This window comes from Hippocampus guttulatus, chromosome 10 (assembly GCF_054856545.1).
Source record: "Hippocampus guttulatus isolate MCC_2025c chromosome 10, RoL_Hgut_1.0, whole genome shotgun sequence".
In the NCBI taxonomy this organism is placed as follows: Eukaryota; Metazoa; Chordata; class Actinopteri; order Syngnathiformes; family Syngnathidae; genus Hippocampus; species Hippocampus guttulatus.
Window position 1 is genome coordinate 12,478,374 of NC_141270.1, and position 21,416 is coordinate 12,499,789.

Here is a 21,416-nt window from a genome sequence, read left to right on the forward strand (position 1 = left end):
CTTAAGAGCATGATTCCTTAACCAGTCCCTACCAACATCTTCCACATCTGCCAAGTTTGTTTCCCTTTTCCTCCACTCCCCCTAGTGTAGTCACCGAGTACTGCAGACCTCTTTAGATTTTCCAGAGGCGGGGGGGAAGAGAGAGAGAGAGAGAGAGACTCGCAAGCAAACAGTGAGCGAGAGAATGACTCCGCCTCCACATGACGTCAGCGCTCTATTGGAGCAAGGCTACAGGCAAACATAAATCCACATTTGTTATTGGGACCAATCCGTGCGCGCATGTCCTTGTGCAACTTGCAGAGTGTGGATGTGTGAGGGGGCATCACTCAATATCGTAGTGGTGCTACAGATACAGCCAAACCAGTTCTGGCTCCGTGAGTGAGAGAAACAGTTTTGGGATCTGTATTGAATCGGCACAACTCGGACAGGATTACTTTTTTCCCCCTGTCTTGAATCCCCTCATAGGATACCTGTAACTTTTTTGGGTTGTCTTTTGAGGTAAGTGCTTCTGACTGGTTTTGTCCAGAGGGGGGTGCATCTTTGTTTCCTTTTTTTTCTCCCTTTTTTTTTAACGGGTGGTCTTTTTGACTCAACGAGTTTCAAGTGGAGTCATACACTGCATCTTACAATACAATAGAATACATCTTTATATGGCACTTTCACAACAGCTGCGTCTGTTACAAAGCGCTGTACACAGTTAACACAATATAAAAATAATATACCAGAACACATAGCATAAAACATATATTGTCATGCAATCGTAACATTTATTCCTGCATAAGTCAAAAGTCTCTTTCCACCAGTGGATCAGAGACGTCATGATCAAAACGTCTGCTACAAGCTCAGTTAGAAAACAATCTGCAGTCTATATTGATTGATTTTATTTGAAACGATCCCTACCCTCATAGAAAACATGAGGGACGTGTTCGGTTGGATAGCAGGCTGCAGGCTTTGGAACTGAAAGCGACGGTGTCAAAAATACTGAGCGCTCTTTTTCTTCTCCGCAACCAACCAAACCGAGCTCGTCTATTAACGCACTCAAAGCGATCAACTTCCGGGGGGGGGGGGGTATTTAAACATACATATATACTGTATATATATATATATATATATATATACAGTATCTCACACACACACTGCGTGGAGGCAGTGACCAAGAGCCGCCTCTAATGACAGCCAATGCCATTCTTGTGGCGCAAACGTGGTGGAGACGTGTTATCTTTGCGCCGGCCGTTTGAGCTTTTGATCAGTGAATACACAAGCTTGATTGGATTAGGAGGGGAGAGACAGCGTGGTTTGAGCCCAGCCGGCGCCACGGTTCGTCAAGACATGGGCATGTTGAATTGCAGCGCACATCCCGCAGCGATGCGCACGCAGAGCCAGCTGGACAAACTCCGCTAAATGCGTCTCTGTCGGGACGGCTCCGTGCAGTTTCCACTCACGTCCCGACACCCCACTTAACCTGGACCAATATGTTTGGAGATCGCAATAAACGGGCTTAAACCCACAAATCATTCCACGCCCTTCGGCCACATTCTATACTTGTGTTGTATTTGCTCAACCGCATTTATGTACATTGGCTGTTTTGAAGAAAAGAAAAAAAAAACATCTCCCAAAGATATTTGCAATAAAATAGTGTTCTCAGTTGACAGCACGTTTCCTCCTAATGTCAGCTTCGTGCAATTTCGTCTCCATTCCATTCTTGTATGCACGTCTTACTGGAAACACCATTGCAGAGACAGTTGTTAATCCAATTTCACTCAGCCTTTATCTTCATGAGACAATAAGGTCATCCGGTCTTAAACGAATAACAGATATACTACTGTATGAGACTACAGTCCTAATTTCACCAACCAGAAAATTGCTGTGGAATGACTGTGAAATGTGCACAAGTTCAATTTTAGTTATTATCCAGCCAAGAGATGGTTCAGTGTACAGTATTTGATAAAAATTAATTTGGTTCAATATAGACAGGAGGGCACATGAGTTGTCTTCACTGATGACTGCCTGAGGCAATAGTTCCCAGCCAATTGCTTCCATTTTAGATTAAACACGAACCAGGTCATGAGCAAAATTGCTGTCTGCATAACATATTGCAGGAATGACATCCCTTAACCCCTCCTTTTAGAAATTGCTCAGATTCGGCACTTGAATATCATTCCTTATTGTTCTAATCTACTTTGCCACCAAAGTATATTTACCATCTATGCTGAGACCAGTGACAAACATAGCTGAGCATTCAAATACTGCAATAAAACAGCTAGATAACCTTTGGAAGCAATTTGACTGAGGAAAGTAGCGGGGCCAGGAGAGCAGTTGACAAATCCCTATATTGTAAGTGGGCGCTTGCCCTGTAGGCTAAGATGTGCTCCTCTTTGCAGCTTAGCTTGTCACACGCAGGCAGACACACACACACTTGCATACTTTTCACACACATCTTGTGGTGCCTACCACCCCCACGTGGGGAAAAAATCATTGCAGCTGCTGCAGCTCTCTCCTTTCAGTTTAGAACAAAAGAGAAAAAAAAACTGATGTTCCCAGGCCTCTCCGGGCTTAGTGGGCCACCAAAAGTACAGTATCATCTGTTCAGCCCATCCTTACAGGAAGTCGTAGCTTTTTGGTATTCTTGTTGTCACAATTAGTGTTCTTGACTAAATTATAGAACCTCATTTAAATCCCACCCCTGGTTTTCAGAAATGAAGGCCTCAAGATTACGAAATTATTTACCACTCTAAGTCACTGTAAACATAAGGAAGCTATATTGAAAAGTAACTATAGTATTTAGAGAATCTATAAATCTTGACATTGCAGATATTATAAAACTATACTTTGTCTTGTCCAATCCGTCACACAACTATTTTATTGGTTCAAAATTAGTAATCAACAAAGATTCCAACAACACTTATTTCCCAAATGGATAGGTTCTGTGGAGCTAAATTAATTTCAGGTCTCATGAATAATTTAGATGGTCTTTACAACTTCTATAGTCCTTTCTCCCCTAAACGCAGGATTTTTTTTCCTCTGCTGAGAAATGCATTTGTCACTGTTAAAATTGGCTATCAATATCCAGTTTTGTGTTATCTATGTTACATCCACTGCTTTCTCTTGAAAAGTACCTCACACACATGTTTAGCTGAATGCTCAATTTAACTTTGCCAGTTCAGACTTAATGAGGCCTGCTTGTCGACAAAACCTCCTGTGTGGCCAGTGGTCCACATTAAAATGATGCGTAAAGACGTTCGTCGCAGTAGATGTTTGGTATTGCATAGCCCTCAAAACAATTAAGGATATATTAATACAACCTGCAGGGAAAAGCAAGTGATAATGCCATTTTAATACATTGTTTGTCTAATTTCTTGTATGTTGTCATTTTGTACCAAAAGCTCCTCTGCTGAAGTCCAGTATATCATGGAGAGGGGCTCTTTGCCGAAACCCAAAGAGTGCAGAAAAAATCAAATGGGTAATAAGAGCAACGCTGCAGCCAAGACAGATTATGCTCTTAGTTTAAAAATAAATAAATATATTAAAAAGCCTTTGTGATTAAACATAAAACTGAATAGCAGTTTCGTATCACTCCGAATTTATGTAGATAATTTCAAATCATCATAAAAGCATATTTGAATAAATGTAGCCTGGTCTTGCTGAGCTCTCTTATTATGGACTGAAATGTATCCTTTTCAATGAGGTGAAAACCACCATTTAGAACTGAAATGTCTTCACAAAGTGTTGCATTAAAAGTCAAAACGCTCAGATCACTCTTATTCAGCTTTCTAAACAAACCCCTGTTCCAAAGGTTTAATGGTTCCCCCACTTCGATGCAAAAGTTCAAAGAAAACACATCGAGTAATGTTCCTCAGCTTATATTTCACAACTTATGGCGCTGTTTAAAAGGACCTATGTTGAAAGCAAAATGCATACCTATTAGACAGCGTTTTATCAATCACATTTGGGGTTTACAAGGCTCCCGAAACCCCAACCGTCCCTTGGTTTGGGCAACCAACAGCAAAATGGCTGGGGCCCTGCTTCCTGAGTTACCTTTTACAGCACAAGGCAGCTGCCAGCAGGTCACATATAATGACAGAGCTATTATGTTCAAATGGAAAAACAAAATTTTCTTCGGCGGAGGGAATTCTATTTTTTCAAACAAGCGTATGCAAAGCTTTAAAAGAGGGGGTGAGGTGGGGGCAAGGGGTCGCAGACAAGTCGGGGAAGACAGGGATAGATGCAACAGCCTTTCACCTCCACATATGAAATTCAAATAAGCTTGCTAACAACATGAGCACTGACTGGATCGTCCTTTGATCCAAATCAGAAAACCTAGTTCAACAGCTTTTTTTTTATGTACAGTATTTATTTTTAATGAAATGAAGTATGGTAAGAAAAAAAAAGTTGTGAAATTCAAAATAATTAAATGGCCTGTACTCACAGATGCGCATACAGGGCACATTTTTGCAAGTTGCTGTTGTGATCACCAAACAATGTGTGTGTTCTCTTGGCTTAAAGCCATTACGAAGTCAAGGGTCACGATCAAAGCCAAAAAGGGCATTTGAATAATAAATGTGAAGTACAACTCACTCACATTTTCTAATCACATAGATTTGTAGACAAAAGATAGTTGAATTTATCAATGTAAGAAACCGGTTTGTTTCCCCGCAAACAAATTTTAAAACTGTAGTCGTGTTTCTCCATTTCAAGAGATTACAGGTTACTAAGTATGTTTGTCTCTCCTCATTTTCTTTTTCAGGACATTTGAGGTGTCAAAAGTGGCCAGCATGAATCAAACTCCAGATTCATGAGGGAGGCTTGGCCCAAAACTAGAAGCCCCTTTCAACGGTTTACCTCTTTCGGAGAGAGAAGACTGTTCACCCACATCCGAAAGTGGAGCCCAGGATTAATGCATATACATGCTTGACAAGGGACAAGAGGATTCTGGTTACCTGTACGGGCTGGAGTACACAAGTGAACAGGGCTTGATTGAGCCTATGGCACAGGGGATTGGCATGGCTCAGACCAGCTTTGTGTCAACTCATCATGCATGCTGGGCCTGATTGTAGAAAGGAGCCTATACTAAAGCCGGCAGGATTGCTGTAACTGTGGGTGTGGGAGGAAAAAAAATCGAATCTACGGTTATGGCGACTGATCTTGACAAATTCAACACCCATTAGGATTTTTAATATTACCAGAGAGAACGCAGGCTTTGTCACTGAGAGGGGATGCCTATTCAACAGGCTTATCTGCCATGGTAAAGGCAGTGAAGGCATGAGCCTCTGACAACAGAGGAGGTCATCGTCCAAACAAGGCTCAGCTCTGCAAATACTGACCAGTCAGGATATCACCAGAAAGCCCTCAGAAAAAAACGTGTCTTTTCAGAAAGGATATTGAAAGAAGAAAACCTTGATTGGATTTTTCAGCGATCAGAAAGGATTTACCACCTCTCATACATCAGGTATAGAAACATTTGTATGCCTTTGCGTCTTTCCACTTCACTGACTCAACAGGAATTTAAAACCTCATCGGGGTGAAACTTGTGAGAGAGAGTAAGATAGTGAGAGTAAGAAAGCGAGAGAGAAATAGACAGAAAGGGCAGGTTTTATTAAAAAATATAGCCATAAGGAATTTAAAAAAAAAGATCTACATTAAGGGCAACACGATAATTCATGTCACAGTACAATTCAACACCCCTGTTGACATTGTGTTTACATAAAGTACATATCAAAAACGTCAATTTGAATTATGTGTAGAAAGAAAACCTAATCTGGTGTGTACTGTCTAATAGGACTAAACACTTAAAGCAGCATGTCAGTACTTTGACAGTCATTCAAAGTATGACTGTTTTCTATTTGGTATGTAACAATGAAAGGCAGCCTTGACAAGCAGAAGTCTGTGGCACAGTCGATGCTACTAAACTTAGCACGGCTTGGTTGCAGACGGCTAAAGCAGATCTATGGCACAGAGAGTCAATGTATTGAGAGTTTACCACTCAGTTATTTATAGTATTATTTTTGAATGATGTGCAGCTATGCAGTCACAAATGAAGCTCAATACAAAATTATATGTACTACCGTATCACTTAATATAGAAGAATAATGAACCGTGATCCAGTACTTAATCTATATGGTGCTTCCGGCCCCATTTAAACACCAAGCAAATCTAAGTACATGAATTTGGACTTATCCTAAAGGCCTTGTGTATTAAATGTACTCTTGTGTCTTCTTCCTAGGGGGCTCTTGAGTGATTAGACTGCCTGGCAACTCAGCGTCAAGATGGTACGTCAGTGCAAGGCCTTTACACTCTCCCTCATCAGGGTGGGACTGCTGCTGGGCCTTGCTAACCCACTGGTGACATCTGCCTCATGTCCCTCTGCCTGCCGCTGTGATGGGACCTTCATCTACTGTAATGACCGTGGTCTAACTTCCATCCCTACTGGTTTACCCCTGGATGCAACAGTGCTGTACCTACAAAACAATCGCATAAAGAGCTCAGGAATCCCCGCAGAGCTCAGCAGGCTCACAAATGTGGAAAAGATCTACCTTTACTGCAACAATCTAGATGAGTTCCCCACTAACCTTCCTCTCGGGCTGAAAGAGCTCCATCTCCAGGAGAACAACATTCGCATGATTACGCACGCAACTTTAGCACAGATTCCTTATATTGAGGAACTTCACCTGGACGACAACTCTGTGTCAGCAGTCAGTATCGAAGAGGGGGCCTTTAGGGACAGCAATCACCTAAGATTGCTTTTCCTCTCTAGGAACCACCTAAGTACCATCCCCTCAGGCCTACCCATGAGCATTGAGGAGTTGCGCTTTGAAGACAACCGAATCTCATCCATTTCTGAACAGTCGCTGCAAGATCTCATCAACCTGAAGCGACTAATATTGGATGGAAATCTGCTCAATAACCGTGGAATTGGAGAGATGGCTTTCATCAATCTGATTAATCTGACAGAGCTCTCGCTGGTGAGGAACTCCCTGACATCACCACCAGCTAACCTGCCAGGCACAAGTTTGGAGAAGCTGCAGCTACAAGATAATCACATTAATAGGGTGCCGCCGGGGGCTTTCGCTTTTCTTAGGCAACTTTACCGCTTGGACCTATCTGGAAACAACCTGAGCAGCCTCCCACAAGGTGTATTTGAAGATCTGGACAATCTCACACAGCTTTTGCTACGCAACAACCCCTGGCAATGCACTTGCAGAATGAAATGGGTGCGCGACTGGCTCCGGTCATTGCCGACAAAAGTAAATGTGCGAGGATTCATGTGCCAGGGGCCTGATAAGGTAAAAGGCATGGCTCTAAAAGACTTAACTACAGACATGTTTGACTGCACGGATTTAGAATTTATTCCCACGTACGAGACAAGCACAGTCTCCAACACTTTGCGCCCCTCACAGCCACACTGGCCCTCGTTTGTGACTAAAAGGCCTGGAGTAAAGGGACCAAATATGGGCAGAAATTACCATGGCACCACCATGTCATCAGGCAGAAAGATCATCACAATCAGCGTGAAGTCAAGTAGTGCAGATACAGTTCACATATCCTGGAGGGTATCGCAGCCCATGACCGCCCTTCGACTCAGCTGGCTGAAGCTTGGACACAGCCCTGCATTTGGCTCCATCACTGAAACAATTGTACAGGGGGAGAGGACAGAGTACCTGCTCACTGCGCTGGAACCAGAGTCTTCCTACAGGATATGTATGGTTCCCATGGAGACCAGCAATATCTACCTAGCAGACGAGACGCCCGTGTGCATAGAGACGGAGACCGGCTCTCATAAATCGTATAACCCAACCACGACTTTAAACCGAGAGCAGGAGAAAGAGCCTTACAAAAATTCAAATCTGCCTTTGGCTGCTATCATCGGAGGGGCTGTTGCACTTTTGGCAATAATCATGTTGGCATTGGTGTGCTGGTACGTGCACAGGAACGGCTCACTTTTTTCAAGGAACTGCACCTACAATAAAGGCCGTCGGAGAAAGGATGACTATGCCGAAGCTGGCACTAAGAAGGACAACTCAATTCTAGAAATAAGAGAGACTTCGTTTCAAATGATCCCAATAAATCAGCTTCCAGTGTCCAAGGAGGAGTTTGTGATACACACAATTTTCCCACCTAATGGCCTGAGTTTATACAAGAGCCCACACAACGAGAACAATATCAACAACAGGAGCTACAGAGACAGTGGAATACCAGATTCGGACTACTCCCATTCATGATATTGCACACAGACATTCATGACGAGAATGTGTTGTAAACAGAGTGGCAAGACTTTGACAAAACACTGGATCTATCAGACTAAGGGAGCAATGTTATGTACATTTGCCATATAATTTATATTTAAGGACATTTTATGACAGCTGAGAACGTTCCACCTGCAGGCCCTCACTGAACCAGAGGGTGTAGTACTGCAATTATATTTTAGGGATTTGTAGTAATTTGTACTGTATTTCCTTGACTTAAAAAAAAAAAAAAGATCGACCAATTAAAAAAGAAACTCTGTGTTCTGAGATATGATGACTTGTCAACTGTGAAAGTGGGTTTTAATTGCTGTGTTGAACAATCAGACATTAGAAAACATTGTAGTACAAGCACAGGTCATTGTTTTCACTTTGTGGCTGTCTGAAAAACAAAGGCGGAAATTGTCAAACTAAGGTACAGTTGATCAATAAAATTAAATCAGACAAGGTGCCCTCTTACGAAAAAGAAACGGCGCCGAGCTGTCTCATTTACTACTGACAAAGAATACTGTTCTAGAGTTCATGAAACAAATCACTTCAGATATTGTGCCATGCTTTATTTCACCAATTTCTTAGGTGTGTACTTTCTGCAAGTTTGAAACACAGCAGAGCGACCATAGCAGGACTTTTATTTTATTATGATTATTTTTTTTCTGATGGGATTGTAGGCCACAGCACAGGGCAGATAAAGCACACCAGTTTTAAGGGGGCTCTTGACTCCTCAAAACAAGAATACTGGACAGGCTGACACAGGACCCCACACGATCTCTGTTTGTATGAGCCAACAATGGCCAAATGACAATGGCGGCATTCTTTAGTACCGTGTACCCTCCGTCATTCAAGCCAAAAGGCCAAAAATACATGATTGTTCAAAGGATCCCAGTGTTAGCAGTTCCTTAAGATAACTAAGATTTTGTATTTTCAAAGTGAACACATTTTTGTTGCCACAATTTGAAATTACCTGTTCTTCATGTTTAAAAAAACCAAAGTGCATTGTATGCCCTTTGGCCAGTCTTGTATGTGCCTTGATCCAATGCGTATTTAGCTTTTTAAGGAACCAGTGACTTTTTTTCATACACACTTGAATATGAAAAGTATTGGTCATATTACAGAATAAAAAAAATATGAACAACAATGACATTGATTTCTTTATTATCCACACTCCACCTTGACAATTGTTTTGTTTAAATTCAGGGGGGAAATATCTATAAATCAAGACATCATAAAAGTCGCATTGTCACCTCAATTTTGGCGGATTTTGCCTGCATAATACCAACAGGACAAAAATATATTTGCATGACAGAACCACAGCTCGGTTCAGAAACACGAATACTTAGACTAACGTTAAGAATAACAATTAAAAATGCTTTGCTTGTCTTTCTAGCGTGTACAGTATTAAGAAAAAATATACAATACTTTCCATATCAAGCTATATTGAAAATAATAGTTTTTGATTTGTGTTTATGATTTCCAATGCTGTAATTTTTTGAGAATGCACATATGTACAGTATATTCAATACTAAGTTTAAAAAAAAAAGTGAATTTGCTATTAATGCAGGTCACACTCTAAGGCAGGAGTCATCGACCTCTTTGAAAGCGAAAGCTACTTCTTGGGCACCAAGTAATGCAAAGGGCTACTAGTTTGATACGCACTTCAGAAACGAAAAATTTGATAAAATCATTTGTGGGGAAATCATCTCATCATTGCATGCTTTGGTGTCATAATACATAAGCATACTGACCAAATTATATTAGTTTGAATGTTGAAGTAATTGCCCAAATAATTTGGAGTCATTTTCAGAAAACAAGAAAAAAAAACACAACTAATTCAATAAACAAGAACAGTCCCGTTGTCTTGATTCAACTTTGTGCATATGTTCATGACCGGGATGACTGGCAAGTTACACAAATATAAATATATATTTTTTAGCTGCACATTGCTTCTTTTTTTTTTTAATTGATATTGTGACTAGGGTTGTGATCGGGTCATTTCCAAATTTGCACCAATGCAAATGTAAAAACAACACCACCAACTCAACTCCCTGGTAATCAATTTTCAGTAAAAGGCCTGCAGGCTGCTGGTGGTCAATGGAGGCTCCCTCCATTTTGGACCACCCATGTTCCAAAGTATTTAACTAAGTTGCGAAAATATGTTTGTGTAACAACTTTCTTGATGTAAAATTGTGTATGCTTGGCCCCACCATTTTAATTTGAAAAAAGGGTTATATGAATGATGGCAATTGGTATTTTTTGATTTTGGTACGTCAAGCATCAAATGTTATTGTGTTGTTTAAAAATAAATAAATAAACAAACAAATAAGTATTTTCCTACAGAAAGTAACTTGTAAAAAAATTAATGATTAAATTCTAAAAATGTTAACAGAATTTTGTCCCAACTAATAATGAGAACTGTGACATGTCTCTCACACTTAATAGTCCATCTTCTAATTAAGAGTATTCTCAGAGCATCTTAAAACCAACAATTCCATTCGCTTGAATAATAGTCTTCCATTTGTTATTAATGAGCCTTTTTGTTCGAGTAAATAGTTCACATAAGCTTGACTGAAGTGTGCCAGCAAATGAGCAAACTAATTTGACAAATTCCTGCCGCTTTGTGATAAACAACAAATAAGCCAAACGGTGAAAGGAACAGTCCATTGTTGTGGCTTTCACTGGAAACAACCCGTTCAAAGGGGCAGCTCTTTGTGTAACTTGCATGAACGCATATGAAACAAAATTGATGAAGCAGACTGATGACGACCCCATGTGAACTCACTTATCATTGGTGACCCATGACCTGATCTGATCAGTCACTTTAAACAATTCCTTATATCACTCTCATGCTCTCATCTGTGGTCAGACAAGGCTGGAGACAAAACAAAATCTGACACAGTGCAGACAGCAGTTTGGCTTTTATGTACCTAATGATCAGAGCTACTGGTGCAGCTGCAGTGTTTGGTTCAGAGTGCTACTATTCACTTTAGAAGGTGCTGGTCAGGCAGACGGTCACATTTGCATTCCAATAGATGCTGGTATCAAAGCGTCACTGCATGACCCCTCCATGACCAACAGCCTTGGTTTGTTCTCCAATATTACCAATAACATACACTAAGTACAGGCTATACGAGCCTGTTAGCTTTATTCGGGCTAACAGCGTGAAATCAGTTCAAGGACCACAAGTAACAAATCAAAGCTATCACTCAGGAGCTAACAAAAAATACAAAGGGTTGCCATCATCCACATGATAAAGAATTTTTATACGTATATAGAGATTTTGAAATCATTAAGATAAACAGATAACATCACAAGTGGCTTCATCAAACAACAATTCTATATGCAGTATAAAATGGAGTTGATGGTTGGTGATCCCGCTTGTTTTATGTAAATGCAAGATATTGCAGGGCAGTAAAAACATGCTTCAAAACCGTTTTCCTTGGTACACTGTGGGACACCTAAAGAGACTGCACTACACATTGGTCGCTTTGCGCTTTGGAACATACATACATACGCACATACATATTTATCTCAAGTTAGAATCACAATTTTGCTGCCAAGTGCTGGTCAACTGACATCGTTAAAGATGGCGAGAGAATCTCCAAACAATCAAAGTGATCCTATGCCATCTGACTGGATATTAGTGTTTACAGAAAAAAACTGTGAGAAAATCTCACATAGTACTGCTGTGACAAATAATTATTACCACCCGATGAAGAGTTTCTGAGAACAAAAACTCTAAACTTCTCTCATCCCATGAGTGCTAAAACAGCAACAAATGCTACAAAACATGGTGAAGGCAGCCAAGAGAAAAGCAGTATTTTAATTTTGCGTTTACCTGTACCCACAAAAGAGCTGTTGTTTTTTTGTGTGTGTGAGAGAGAGAGAGAGAGTGCAAGTATAAATTAACCCCCTTTTTTGCAAAGAATGCAGGTGGTGGTGGGGGGGGGGGGGGGGCCAGTGGAGCAACATGTTAAAATCTTTTGATTCAGTTCTGTGTTCACAGCCACTGGGTCTTTCATACATGAAATTTCTTTTTTTTTCTTTCTAACTTGAAAAAACTGCCTTGTGCTGCCTATTTAATATATTAGTATTCTAAATAAAACTTGCTGCAATGCTTTCTGTGAATGCTCCTATTTTTGAGCCCCCAAAAACAACAATATTAATAACTGACCATACCATGTTTTTCCCTCTCCTGCATAATTTACTACTGTCTAAAGGAAGTTCAAATCAAAAAGACTAACGAGAAGGTTGTGTTAATATCCAGGGCTGAAACTCGAGTAAAATATGGGTACCTCCAGTCAAAGAAAAAAAATGCTTGAGGCAATTTTTTTTCTGCCTCGAGTACCTGCTTATTTGTGGGTGCACTGCCAAGAAGAAAAAAATGAAACCAACCACATTAACAATTGTTTATGCTATGCATGACAGCAACTTGTAGCCAATGCAGTTGGAAGGCCAACTTCCCAATTGTCCTTATCTTGCCAAATAATTTATGGGCATCAATGCCTAGGTACGCTTTTATTTTCAAGTTGTTCCCGGCAGCGTGTTGCGGCATAACGGCTTACTTAACTCATCTTCCAGACTTTGTTTGGGGGCCTTTGACGTCACAAACTGTTGCTAAAGACTTCCAACAACCAGGTCCTCAAATAATGTTCAACCACTTAACTAATGACACTTAAAAAATGATAAGACGTTGCTGACACTGTATTGTATGGTGTCTGTTAACTCATTCACTCCCAAAGACGTTTTTAAACGTCTTTTCAGACTTGGTCCAGAATTGGCTGGTACTGAATGAGTTAAGTATTTAGCGGCAGCTCCAGCATTAGCTAGTACTAGCAAGCGGATAATTTTTTCAAAGGCAGTAGACGCACACTTTGATGCAGTCTGACACAGTTGCAGTTTTAACTGATCACTTAACAAACCGGGCTTGCTCAAGTGTGCTGTTTTAGCCGGCAATATCGCTACCGTGGTTCCGATCTCAATTCGTCTCACAGACCAAAATGTCTAAAATTTCAGTCATGTTTTGACAAAGTAAAGATAGTGCAGCAAGGCGCAGCTTAATAAAATGCTGAATATCTAAAAATGAAAAATAGTGGGTTGTTCATTAAGTGGAAATGTCTGTCTTCAGTACGTAAAACCAGGATTGGTTTTCCTTACTCAGATGACCCAATTATTCAAATTTTCAGTGGGATATCTCAATATGAAAATATTCAATATCGGCAGCGCAAGTTAGAGCTAAGACTAATAGATTTGACTCTCATGGCCATACGGTGTATATAGAAATGTTTGCATCTGTGACTTATATTTTGTTTAAAAAAATAAATACTGCTTATTTGTCCCTGGTTGCATTTTGTTCACACAAATAATAAAGACAATCTCTCTTCTCACCATCATACGCCCTCTCAAGATTGAGATTGGACTCTGTCACTCTTAGTCACCAGACCTAGCTGTAAAAGAACAGAGTGGCCATTGAGAGAGATGCCAGTGAGTGATGCGTTACTGTGTGGAGGACTTGTCCTCTCTTCTCTGGCTCTGACCAGCTTGCCCCGCCCCTTCCTGAAAGCCAGAAGGCTCTCCATCACTTTACCCAGTGACCTGAAACCACAGGGCCAAAAAAACCTACGAACCTCCGTCATCATAATAAATCCAATTTTATGCTTGAGAAGACAAGGCCTGCACATACATCCATCGCAACTGTAAATTATTTGGCATTAATACTAATTAACAAAACCTGCCACAATGAAGACTGTGCCACCGTAAAGGAAGAAAACTCCACACGTTTACAGCACTGCATGAAGAAGACAGATGCACAGTGGAGCTGCGACTCTCATTTAAAGCTAACAGTCAAAAACAAAAGCAAGGGGGGTTGATTCATATTCTATTACACTATGAATTATAGACAATATTTTATGAAAATATCCATACAATTTGTCTACTCAATGGAAGCCATTAATTCCTGTCCCCCATTAAGTGCTTTAAATGATCCTGTAAAAGGCCATACATCTTCCGATGGCCTTTATGAGACCGCTATCACATCCCCCGCACATCTTAATCGACCCTGCGTCTCATTCCGCCTCCATTTCTGATGGAATGGAACAACTGTTTCATTGCTAAAGATTTGAGGGGTCCAACCGCCCAACTACTCCTTGTAGTAGATGTTCAGCAGTGGGAGGCCAAGGCACCTCTTCAGTCTCTTCCTCTAGTTTTTGTTCAGCATCTTTAAATGCTGGTGCAGGATCTGCATACCAAGGTGGCTCCATCCATTGCTCATTACTTCCAGCTGTTGACAGCCTAATCACAAGCACATTTGCAGATAGAATGGCTGCTGTAGCAAAGTCGCAATAAAAGTGCAGGCAGAGTTGGAATGTGCATTTTTTTCCCTCGAGGTGTTCTTCACTTTTCCCCTTCGATTTACAACAAAACTGTGACAGTTAATAATTAAAGAAAAGGATGGCAGGCAAACCACAAAACAACACCATCTGCCAAGTCCATTTGCAATAAAAAGATTGATTTAAAAAGAAAAGGAATGAAATTAGTTCTAATGATATCTTGAGACGTTTTTCTTCCTTCAGAATCATGATTACCACAGAGAAGCTAAATTCAACCAACATAAAAAGTTATTGATTCAGATCATTCTAAACTTCATCATAGATGCACAACAGAGACTACTGGGATATAACCATCTCTTGGAACAAAACAGGCAACTATCAAGAAATTAAAAGACAATAAAAAGATCCAAAACATCAACCCAAAGGAGGTGTGCAAACATCAATGAAACATTTCCACTATTTTCACAATAAGGGTGGTATAATGAAATACAATATCATAACACCATTCATTATCTTGATGCAAAAAAATGAAACAAACAAAAGCTTGAGAAACAAGGTTCCAACTAAAATATGCTTATTTTGAAGACATACACTGAGGAGACCGCTGACCAAAGCATTATCGCCAAGTTAAGCTCAAACGCAAGAGAGATTTAGAAAAGAAAAAAGGTTGTGATCTAAAAACGAAGTCTGGCTGAGTCCTTGTAAATTGTGAAATGCTCCCACCAAAGTACACACGCTTGAGTTTGGTTGATATCTCTTGAAGACACAGTAAGCGGCACTGGTGATGGAGAGTTTAAAGCATTTGAACACAGTTAGTGGGCTACCTCACACACCGGGGAAAAGTGATGGCGGTTGTGATCGCTGGCACCATGAAAATTATGGACACCACTCTTCAAGCAGGTTAAGAGCATTCACTTTCAAATGGAATCCACCCCCACTCACACAAATCCACACATGGAGTCCCACAAATGGGGGATGTAAAAAAAAAAACTTGAGAAACTTTGGGAGGGGGGAGAATGGTCAAGGGGTGATGGTAGTGGTATGTAGGATTAATTAAAACCTGGAGTCACTAGTGTGCCTGTGACACGCAGCCACGCGATTACGATGTCTGTGTGAGAAGAATCTGCTCCCACAAGTCATTTCCTTCCCTATTGAGGGGAGCTAAATGGGACGGGGGTCTTCAGAGAAAGGGAACTTTTCGAAGCCAAGAAGCCAAAAAGGAAGGAAAAGGGAAAGAGGTGAAGCATGAATACGTCAACATTTGAATAAGAGTGTAATGAATTTTCAACCCAGTAATGTACTAGGCCCATTGAGGGGTCAAATGATCTAAACCACTGTAATCCTAAGCTTTTGCTGTTTAAATGTAACCGTGTGTGTGTGTGTAAATATATAAATACTATGGCACACAAGACTCGGCTTAAACTAACATCTGGCAATGTCCCTGCATCCAGCTATGCACCTTTTTCCTTGGGATCCTTGGTAATCCCTTTTTTGCCCTGACAATATATTGTACTGGAGCAATTATAAGATCATATGAAGCATGAGAATTTAAGAATATATCGTGTGGCCATGAATAAAGAGCAAGGATTATTGAAAATTCATGAGCGCCTTTGTGATCATGTTTTGTTTAAAACTAGTTAGGGCTGTTATATAATGTATATTCACCAATATTTCAAACATTAACTGAAGGAGGCAGTTGCAAATAATAATAATATTTTTTTAATTAATTTGCCAACTTGATCCACACCCTAAATAAGTCATGAAACAATGTTTATACACTGAATTGTCAATATTTCATGTACAGGACATACAGTGATCAGCCTTATATTTGTGGTCTGGCATTTACAAATAGGGCACATTTACAAACTGAAGTTGTTGATTTTAATTATTTTTTTAGGGGGCATTTTTCAGTTATTTGCGGAAAACTAATTCTACATTCTATTCGATGTTTGGGGCTCAGGCCAAAGCAATTATAGTATAACTGGTGGAATCTGGTCTTTTGTTTATTTGGATTTTTTTTTTTTATCAGCGTTTCAGATGCACTGTTGTGTTGGCGATCCTTCAATGCACTTCAGGTACTATCAGAAGTGAAACTGACAGAGTATTTCTGTGTCTCTCCCCACAGTTGAGTACAGGCTAAAATACAAAATGAAAATACATTTTGCTTTTATTTAGAGTTGGACAGTGACAGCAAATATGGGGAATAATGACAGTTCTAAGCACACCTGAATGTCATTAACATGGCTTAAATTACCCAAGTGTAGTATGATTTTTATTTTGACAAATAAACAGTATGTGTGAATGATGCTGAAGGGCTTCCCAACTACAGTGAATCAAAGGAGTGAATCCACCAAAAGTATGCTCATAGCAATAGGTAGCAAAGTCAGTACCGCTGATTAGTGTGGAATGAAATGGCACCATGTCTCGCGAGCACTGCGCAACCTTGTGACTCTGCAGGAGCAGAAGAGTTGAATATTGTAGCGCGGCGCACTACAACGCAGCAGTGCATGCACAAGAGTGCACTGACGTCACACAGTAGCCGTCTGTTCAATCCCATTCAAAACAAACTAGCATGGATGAAAGCACTCCGGTTTTGCGCCATTTCTCGAAATGCGAGACAGATTACGCAAAGTATGAGCCGAACTGGGGGTAATTTTCCCCCTCTGACTAAGCACTTAGAGTATTTGAACAAACTTTAGCTCAAGGCTGATGTGTGAACCATATTCGAAAGCCTCCAATGAACTTCTACAGTCAGAAAAGGTAGCAGAGGTACATATGCTTGCGACTCTTCGTTTGCTACCAAAAAAACACCCTTAAATGTGATGCTAGTAGTGGCAAAAGCGACAGCAGCTGTGAGAATGACGATACAAATTCAACGTCATCATCTTTCCCAGAAAAATAAGTCAACTGTTTAAAATCACGTTACCTTGGCTTTTTAACTTGCAATTGTTATCATTGCGGGGCGGCCCGGTAGTCAAGTGGTTAGCACGTCGGCTTCACAGTGCAGAGGTACCGGGTTCAATTCCAGCTCCGGCCTCCCTGTGTGGAGTTTGCATGTTCTCCCCGGGCCTGCGTGGGTTTCCTCCGGGTGCTCCGGTTTCCTCCCCACGTTCCAAAAACATGCATGGCAGGCTGATTGAACACTCTAAATTGTCCCTAGGTGTGAGTGTGAGCGTGCATGGTTGTTCGTCTCTGTGTGCCCTGCGATTGGCTGGCAACTGGTTCAGGGTGTCCCCCGCCTACTGCCCGAAGACGGCTGGGATAGGCTCCAGCACCCCCCGCGACCCTAGTGAGGATTAAGCGGTTCGGAAAATGGATGGATGGATGGATGTTATCATTGCTCGAGAAAGTGGAAATGTTCGTGTTCTTGACAAAGAACAAATTATATACAGTATATTTGTTCATCTTCGTTCCCTATATCTGCATTCTTTGCAAAAAACTGCACAACCGACAAAGTCCGTTTCACACTTTTTATTTATTTATTTTGTAATATTTATTGATTGTAGTATTTATACTGTAATTGCAAAATATGCCTTTATCTTTTTTACACAACAGTTTTAAAGTTTGATATCGTTTTCTTGGTAAATGTTCATTTTTTAAAAAAGTTACATTGAAAAAAATAGATTTGCTTGTGATACATTATTATACGATTTATTACAACATCAACATTAACCTCAATTATGAGGAAAAAGGTGACCTCCGGAGTGAACTGCATAAATGGCGACAAAGGTCACAAGGTCACTCTTATCACTCGAACTTGACATAATTCTACGAACAAGAAAAGTACAGGTGAAGTGAACAACATGATAGTTCTGTGAACATTCTCAACCAAAAGTATCAAATTATTTTTTTAATGTCTTCAGTGTTGTTTTGTCAGTTCTGAAAATGTTGGCAGGCATGCGTTTCCCTTTAAATTTCATAGATGAAATTGGCAAGAGACCCAATTGAGAAGATAAACATGAGCATACTGTGGTAATGCAATCAGGAGATGCCAGGAAAGGCAAATTACACAACTAACAGAGTGCTTTAACTGCATTTGATGCAGAGCTCTCCGAAAAGGCTTTACATGGAAATTGATTTGAACGAAATAATGAACTTAAAGCTACATATATACAGTATATATATATTTATAGATGGATAGATAGATAGAGATATCCCTCACACACACACACACACACACACACACACACACACACAATAAGGAGGAGCCACTACATAGTCTGGTATATTTTATCGACGCATGACTTAGTCTTACACATTCCCCTACAGGTTTGTAGGCCAGTAGCATAAAGCCTCAAGTAGTGCTGATGTGACACGGATGGTGCCTTTTGTGTGAAGTCACCATAAATTTACGATGACACCACAAGCTCAGTCATTAATCACAGAGTTGTCTGGTTGGGTATATAAATGACACGAGGGCAGGATTGCAAAGGAAGGGGGTTGAGCCCTGTAACATGGACTCACCCCTGGAGCCCCTTTGGACTTGAATGAAGAGAGGTCCTGCACATTCATGTTAACAGGTCACTAATCAAATTATGTTGATATCCAGGGACAGCACACAGGACAAGAGAATTCATTTTGCATCCCTTGCTCATGGCTATTGTCTGTGCCAGGGCATTGGAGGGTCTGAGCTAAATGAGTAACCCTGTCTCAATTTATTTAAGTCCTTGAAATGAATGCATGCCTTTCCAGACAGGCATTGATTTAATTCAACAATGAGAGTGATCATTTGAAACTTTGATGACAGCTTTGTCGCAGCAAGAAACACTATGCAAATTAAATCTGTGCTACGGGCCATATGGCCATGGATGAGGGAGGGGGGGTTACCAGACTCAAAATGGCTAGCACAATATGCATGGCCAATTTTTGTACAGTACAACATATAGAAAGAATGATGATGTGAGAGCTGTCCATCAATTCATGAATGTATTCATTTGTTGTATGTCCCCTGAGGTGATAACAACAACGTGCTATGTCAGACAGGGCTCTCTGTGTGGGCTCTTGCACATGAGCATGTCATTCAAGTATATACCACAGCCCCAAAGGGATCCTGTACCTTTGCTGTGTAGCATTTTAATTAATCCCCTGATGACAGATTGGATCTGGCAGGTTATGTATGTCTTACGGCAGGGGTGAGGGGCTAGTGAGGATCGACAAACACAACAGTGAGGTTAATGCCAAACGCACCCGCCAGCACAGCGCAGCAAGTAGCAGGTCCACCTTCTGAGGTCAGTCAGTCACCAACTCCCTAACCGCACACAAAGCTACCGTCTGCCATCACAAAGTCACAGAAAGGAAAACAGGGCCAGAAAGGAAAACACATAGCCTCCACAAATTGTTAAATGTGTATGATAAAGACAAATGTAAACTTTGTGCTTTTTGCGCATCCGCCATTTGAAGGGAAAAACTGCTTGGATTGGTCGGCTCTTAAATTTTGTGTTCCGGAGCTTGTCCCGAAATTAATATGATCAGCTTTAATGCGGATTTGACACAGTGTAGAAGATGTACTATCATAATTAGTTTCTTTGCATTAAGATATTTTGATACACACAGCCAAAGCAAGCAGGTTTTTAATGTAAAGTTGGTCATACATAGATGTGACCCACCTCAAGAAATCCTTGACAAATGCAAATTGTCTGAAGATGATTAATTGAAACCTTTGTGCTAACCATTCTTTCATGCCCCAAGTGGGCCATGGTGGGTGATTACACACGTTGGCAGTGACATTAATTGCAGGCTTGTCTATCCATGCTTACACAAGTCCATTCAGAATACTAAACTCTGTGAAGGTGAATGGGCATCATGAGGTCCCATGGATGGAATTGTACTTGAAAAATTAAAATGAGAGAACCTTTTTGCAATTTTACATTTTTAAATTTGGATCTTCAAGGTCAAGGTCATCTTTATTGTCAAATATGCTTACGCATGACATGCAGCATAGATTAAATTTCTTCCTCTCAATCCTCAGTGCAAATATGCATGCAAACATGCTGTGCATTAAACACACACAGCTAAGAAGATAGCAGCTACACTGTATAAAAAGACGTTTACTTGTCAGTTGCGTGCGTGTCTGTGTATGCATGGTGGGGGAGAATCATGTATTGCCTTATCAACTTAAGTACAAAAATGAACACAAACATATCATACAATTTACTGTATATGAGCAACTTAAAAGAAAAAGCCCAACTTTACTCTAAGAGAGTCAAGACTCATTTTTATTCGAGGTGTCAAATTATCACGTTAATATCGAATAATTAATTACAGCCTTATTTAGCGCGTTATGTTTTTTAACCGCGTTAATCTAAATTTTAATATTTAACTATTGTTTCTGTCGGTGGGTTCCCATTTTCTCATATCCTATATGTGTTGGCTTCCTGTGTTCGAGTTGTAGCGGGTGGAGAAACAACTGTCAGTCACAGCCTGAAGCCGACATTGATTGGCTGTCATTATGTTTGGGCTTGTTTAGCATAAGCTGATTGGCTCCCATTGGAGTTGGGCGGGCTAAATAAGCAGCAGTGAGGAGAGTAGGGGTGAAAATGGAGGAGCCCGTGAGAGTTCTCGGCACAATGAATGGACAATTTACATTCCAAAAATGCCCTGACGGCACTATTGATAAAGGTAGTGTTGTGCCGAATTTGTAAGGAGTTTGCTTACCACCAAACCAGCTCAAATTTAGCCTCCCAAATCTATGCAAAGCACCTTGTCGCGAGTGCAGCCACGACTAACATTGGCACCAAAAGTGTTAGCAATAGTGGGAGCCATAGCAAAGCTCTTTGCCAAACTAAAATTGAGGAGAACACCCCACGTATGAGGCATGAAGTCAGCATAGCTGCGGTGTCCTCTGTAGCCTATTAGA

The 21,416-nt window shown here is 40.6% G+C and overlaps 2 protein-coding genes across 5 annotated transcripts in view; one reads left to right on the plus strand and one right to left on the minus strand.

Annotated features, from left to right (window-relative positions):
- macrod2 (mono-ADP ribosylhydrolase 2) overlaps positions 1–21,416 on the minus strand; it is a 372,441-nt gene that overhangs the window by 312,486 nt on the left and 38,539 nt on the right. The gene's annotated exons all lie outside the window — the stretch shown is intronic.
- On the plus strand, positions 270–9,574 carry flrt3 (fibronectin leucine rich transmembrane 3). Its single transcript, XM_086122667.1, has 3 exons — positions 270–498; positions 4,745–5,446; positions 6,221–9,574. The coding sequence occupies exon 3, from the start codon at positions 6,264–6,266 to the stop codon at positions 8,214–8,216; it is 1,953 nt and encodes a 650-aa protein (XP_085978793.1). The 5' UTR covers positions 270–498; positions 4,745–5,446; positions 6,221–6,263; the 3' UTR covers positions 8,217–9,574.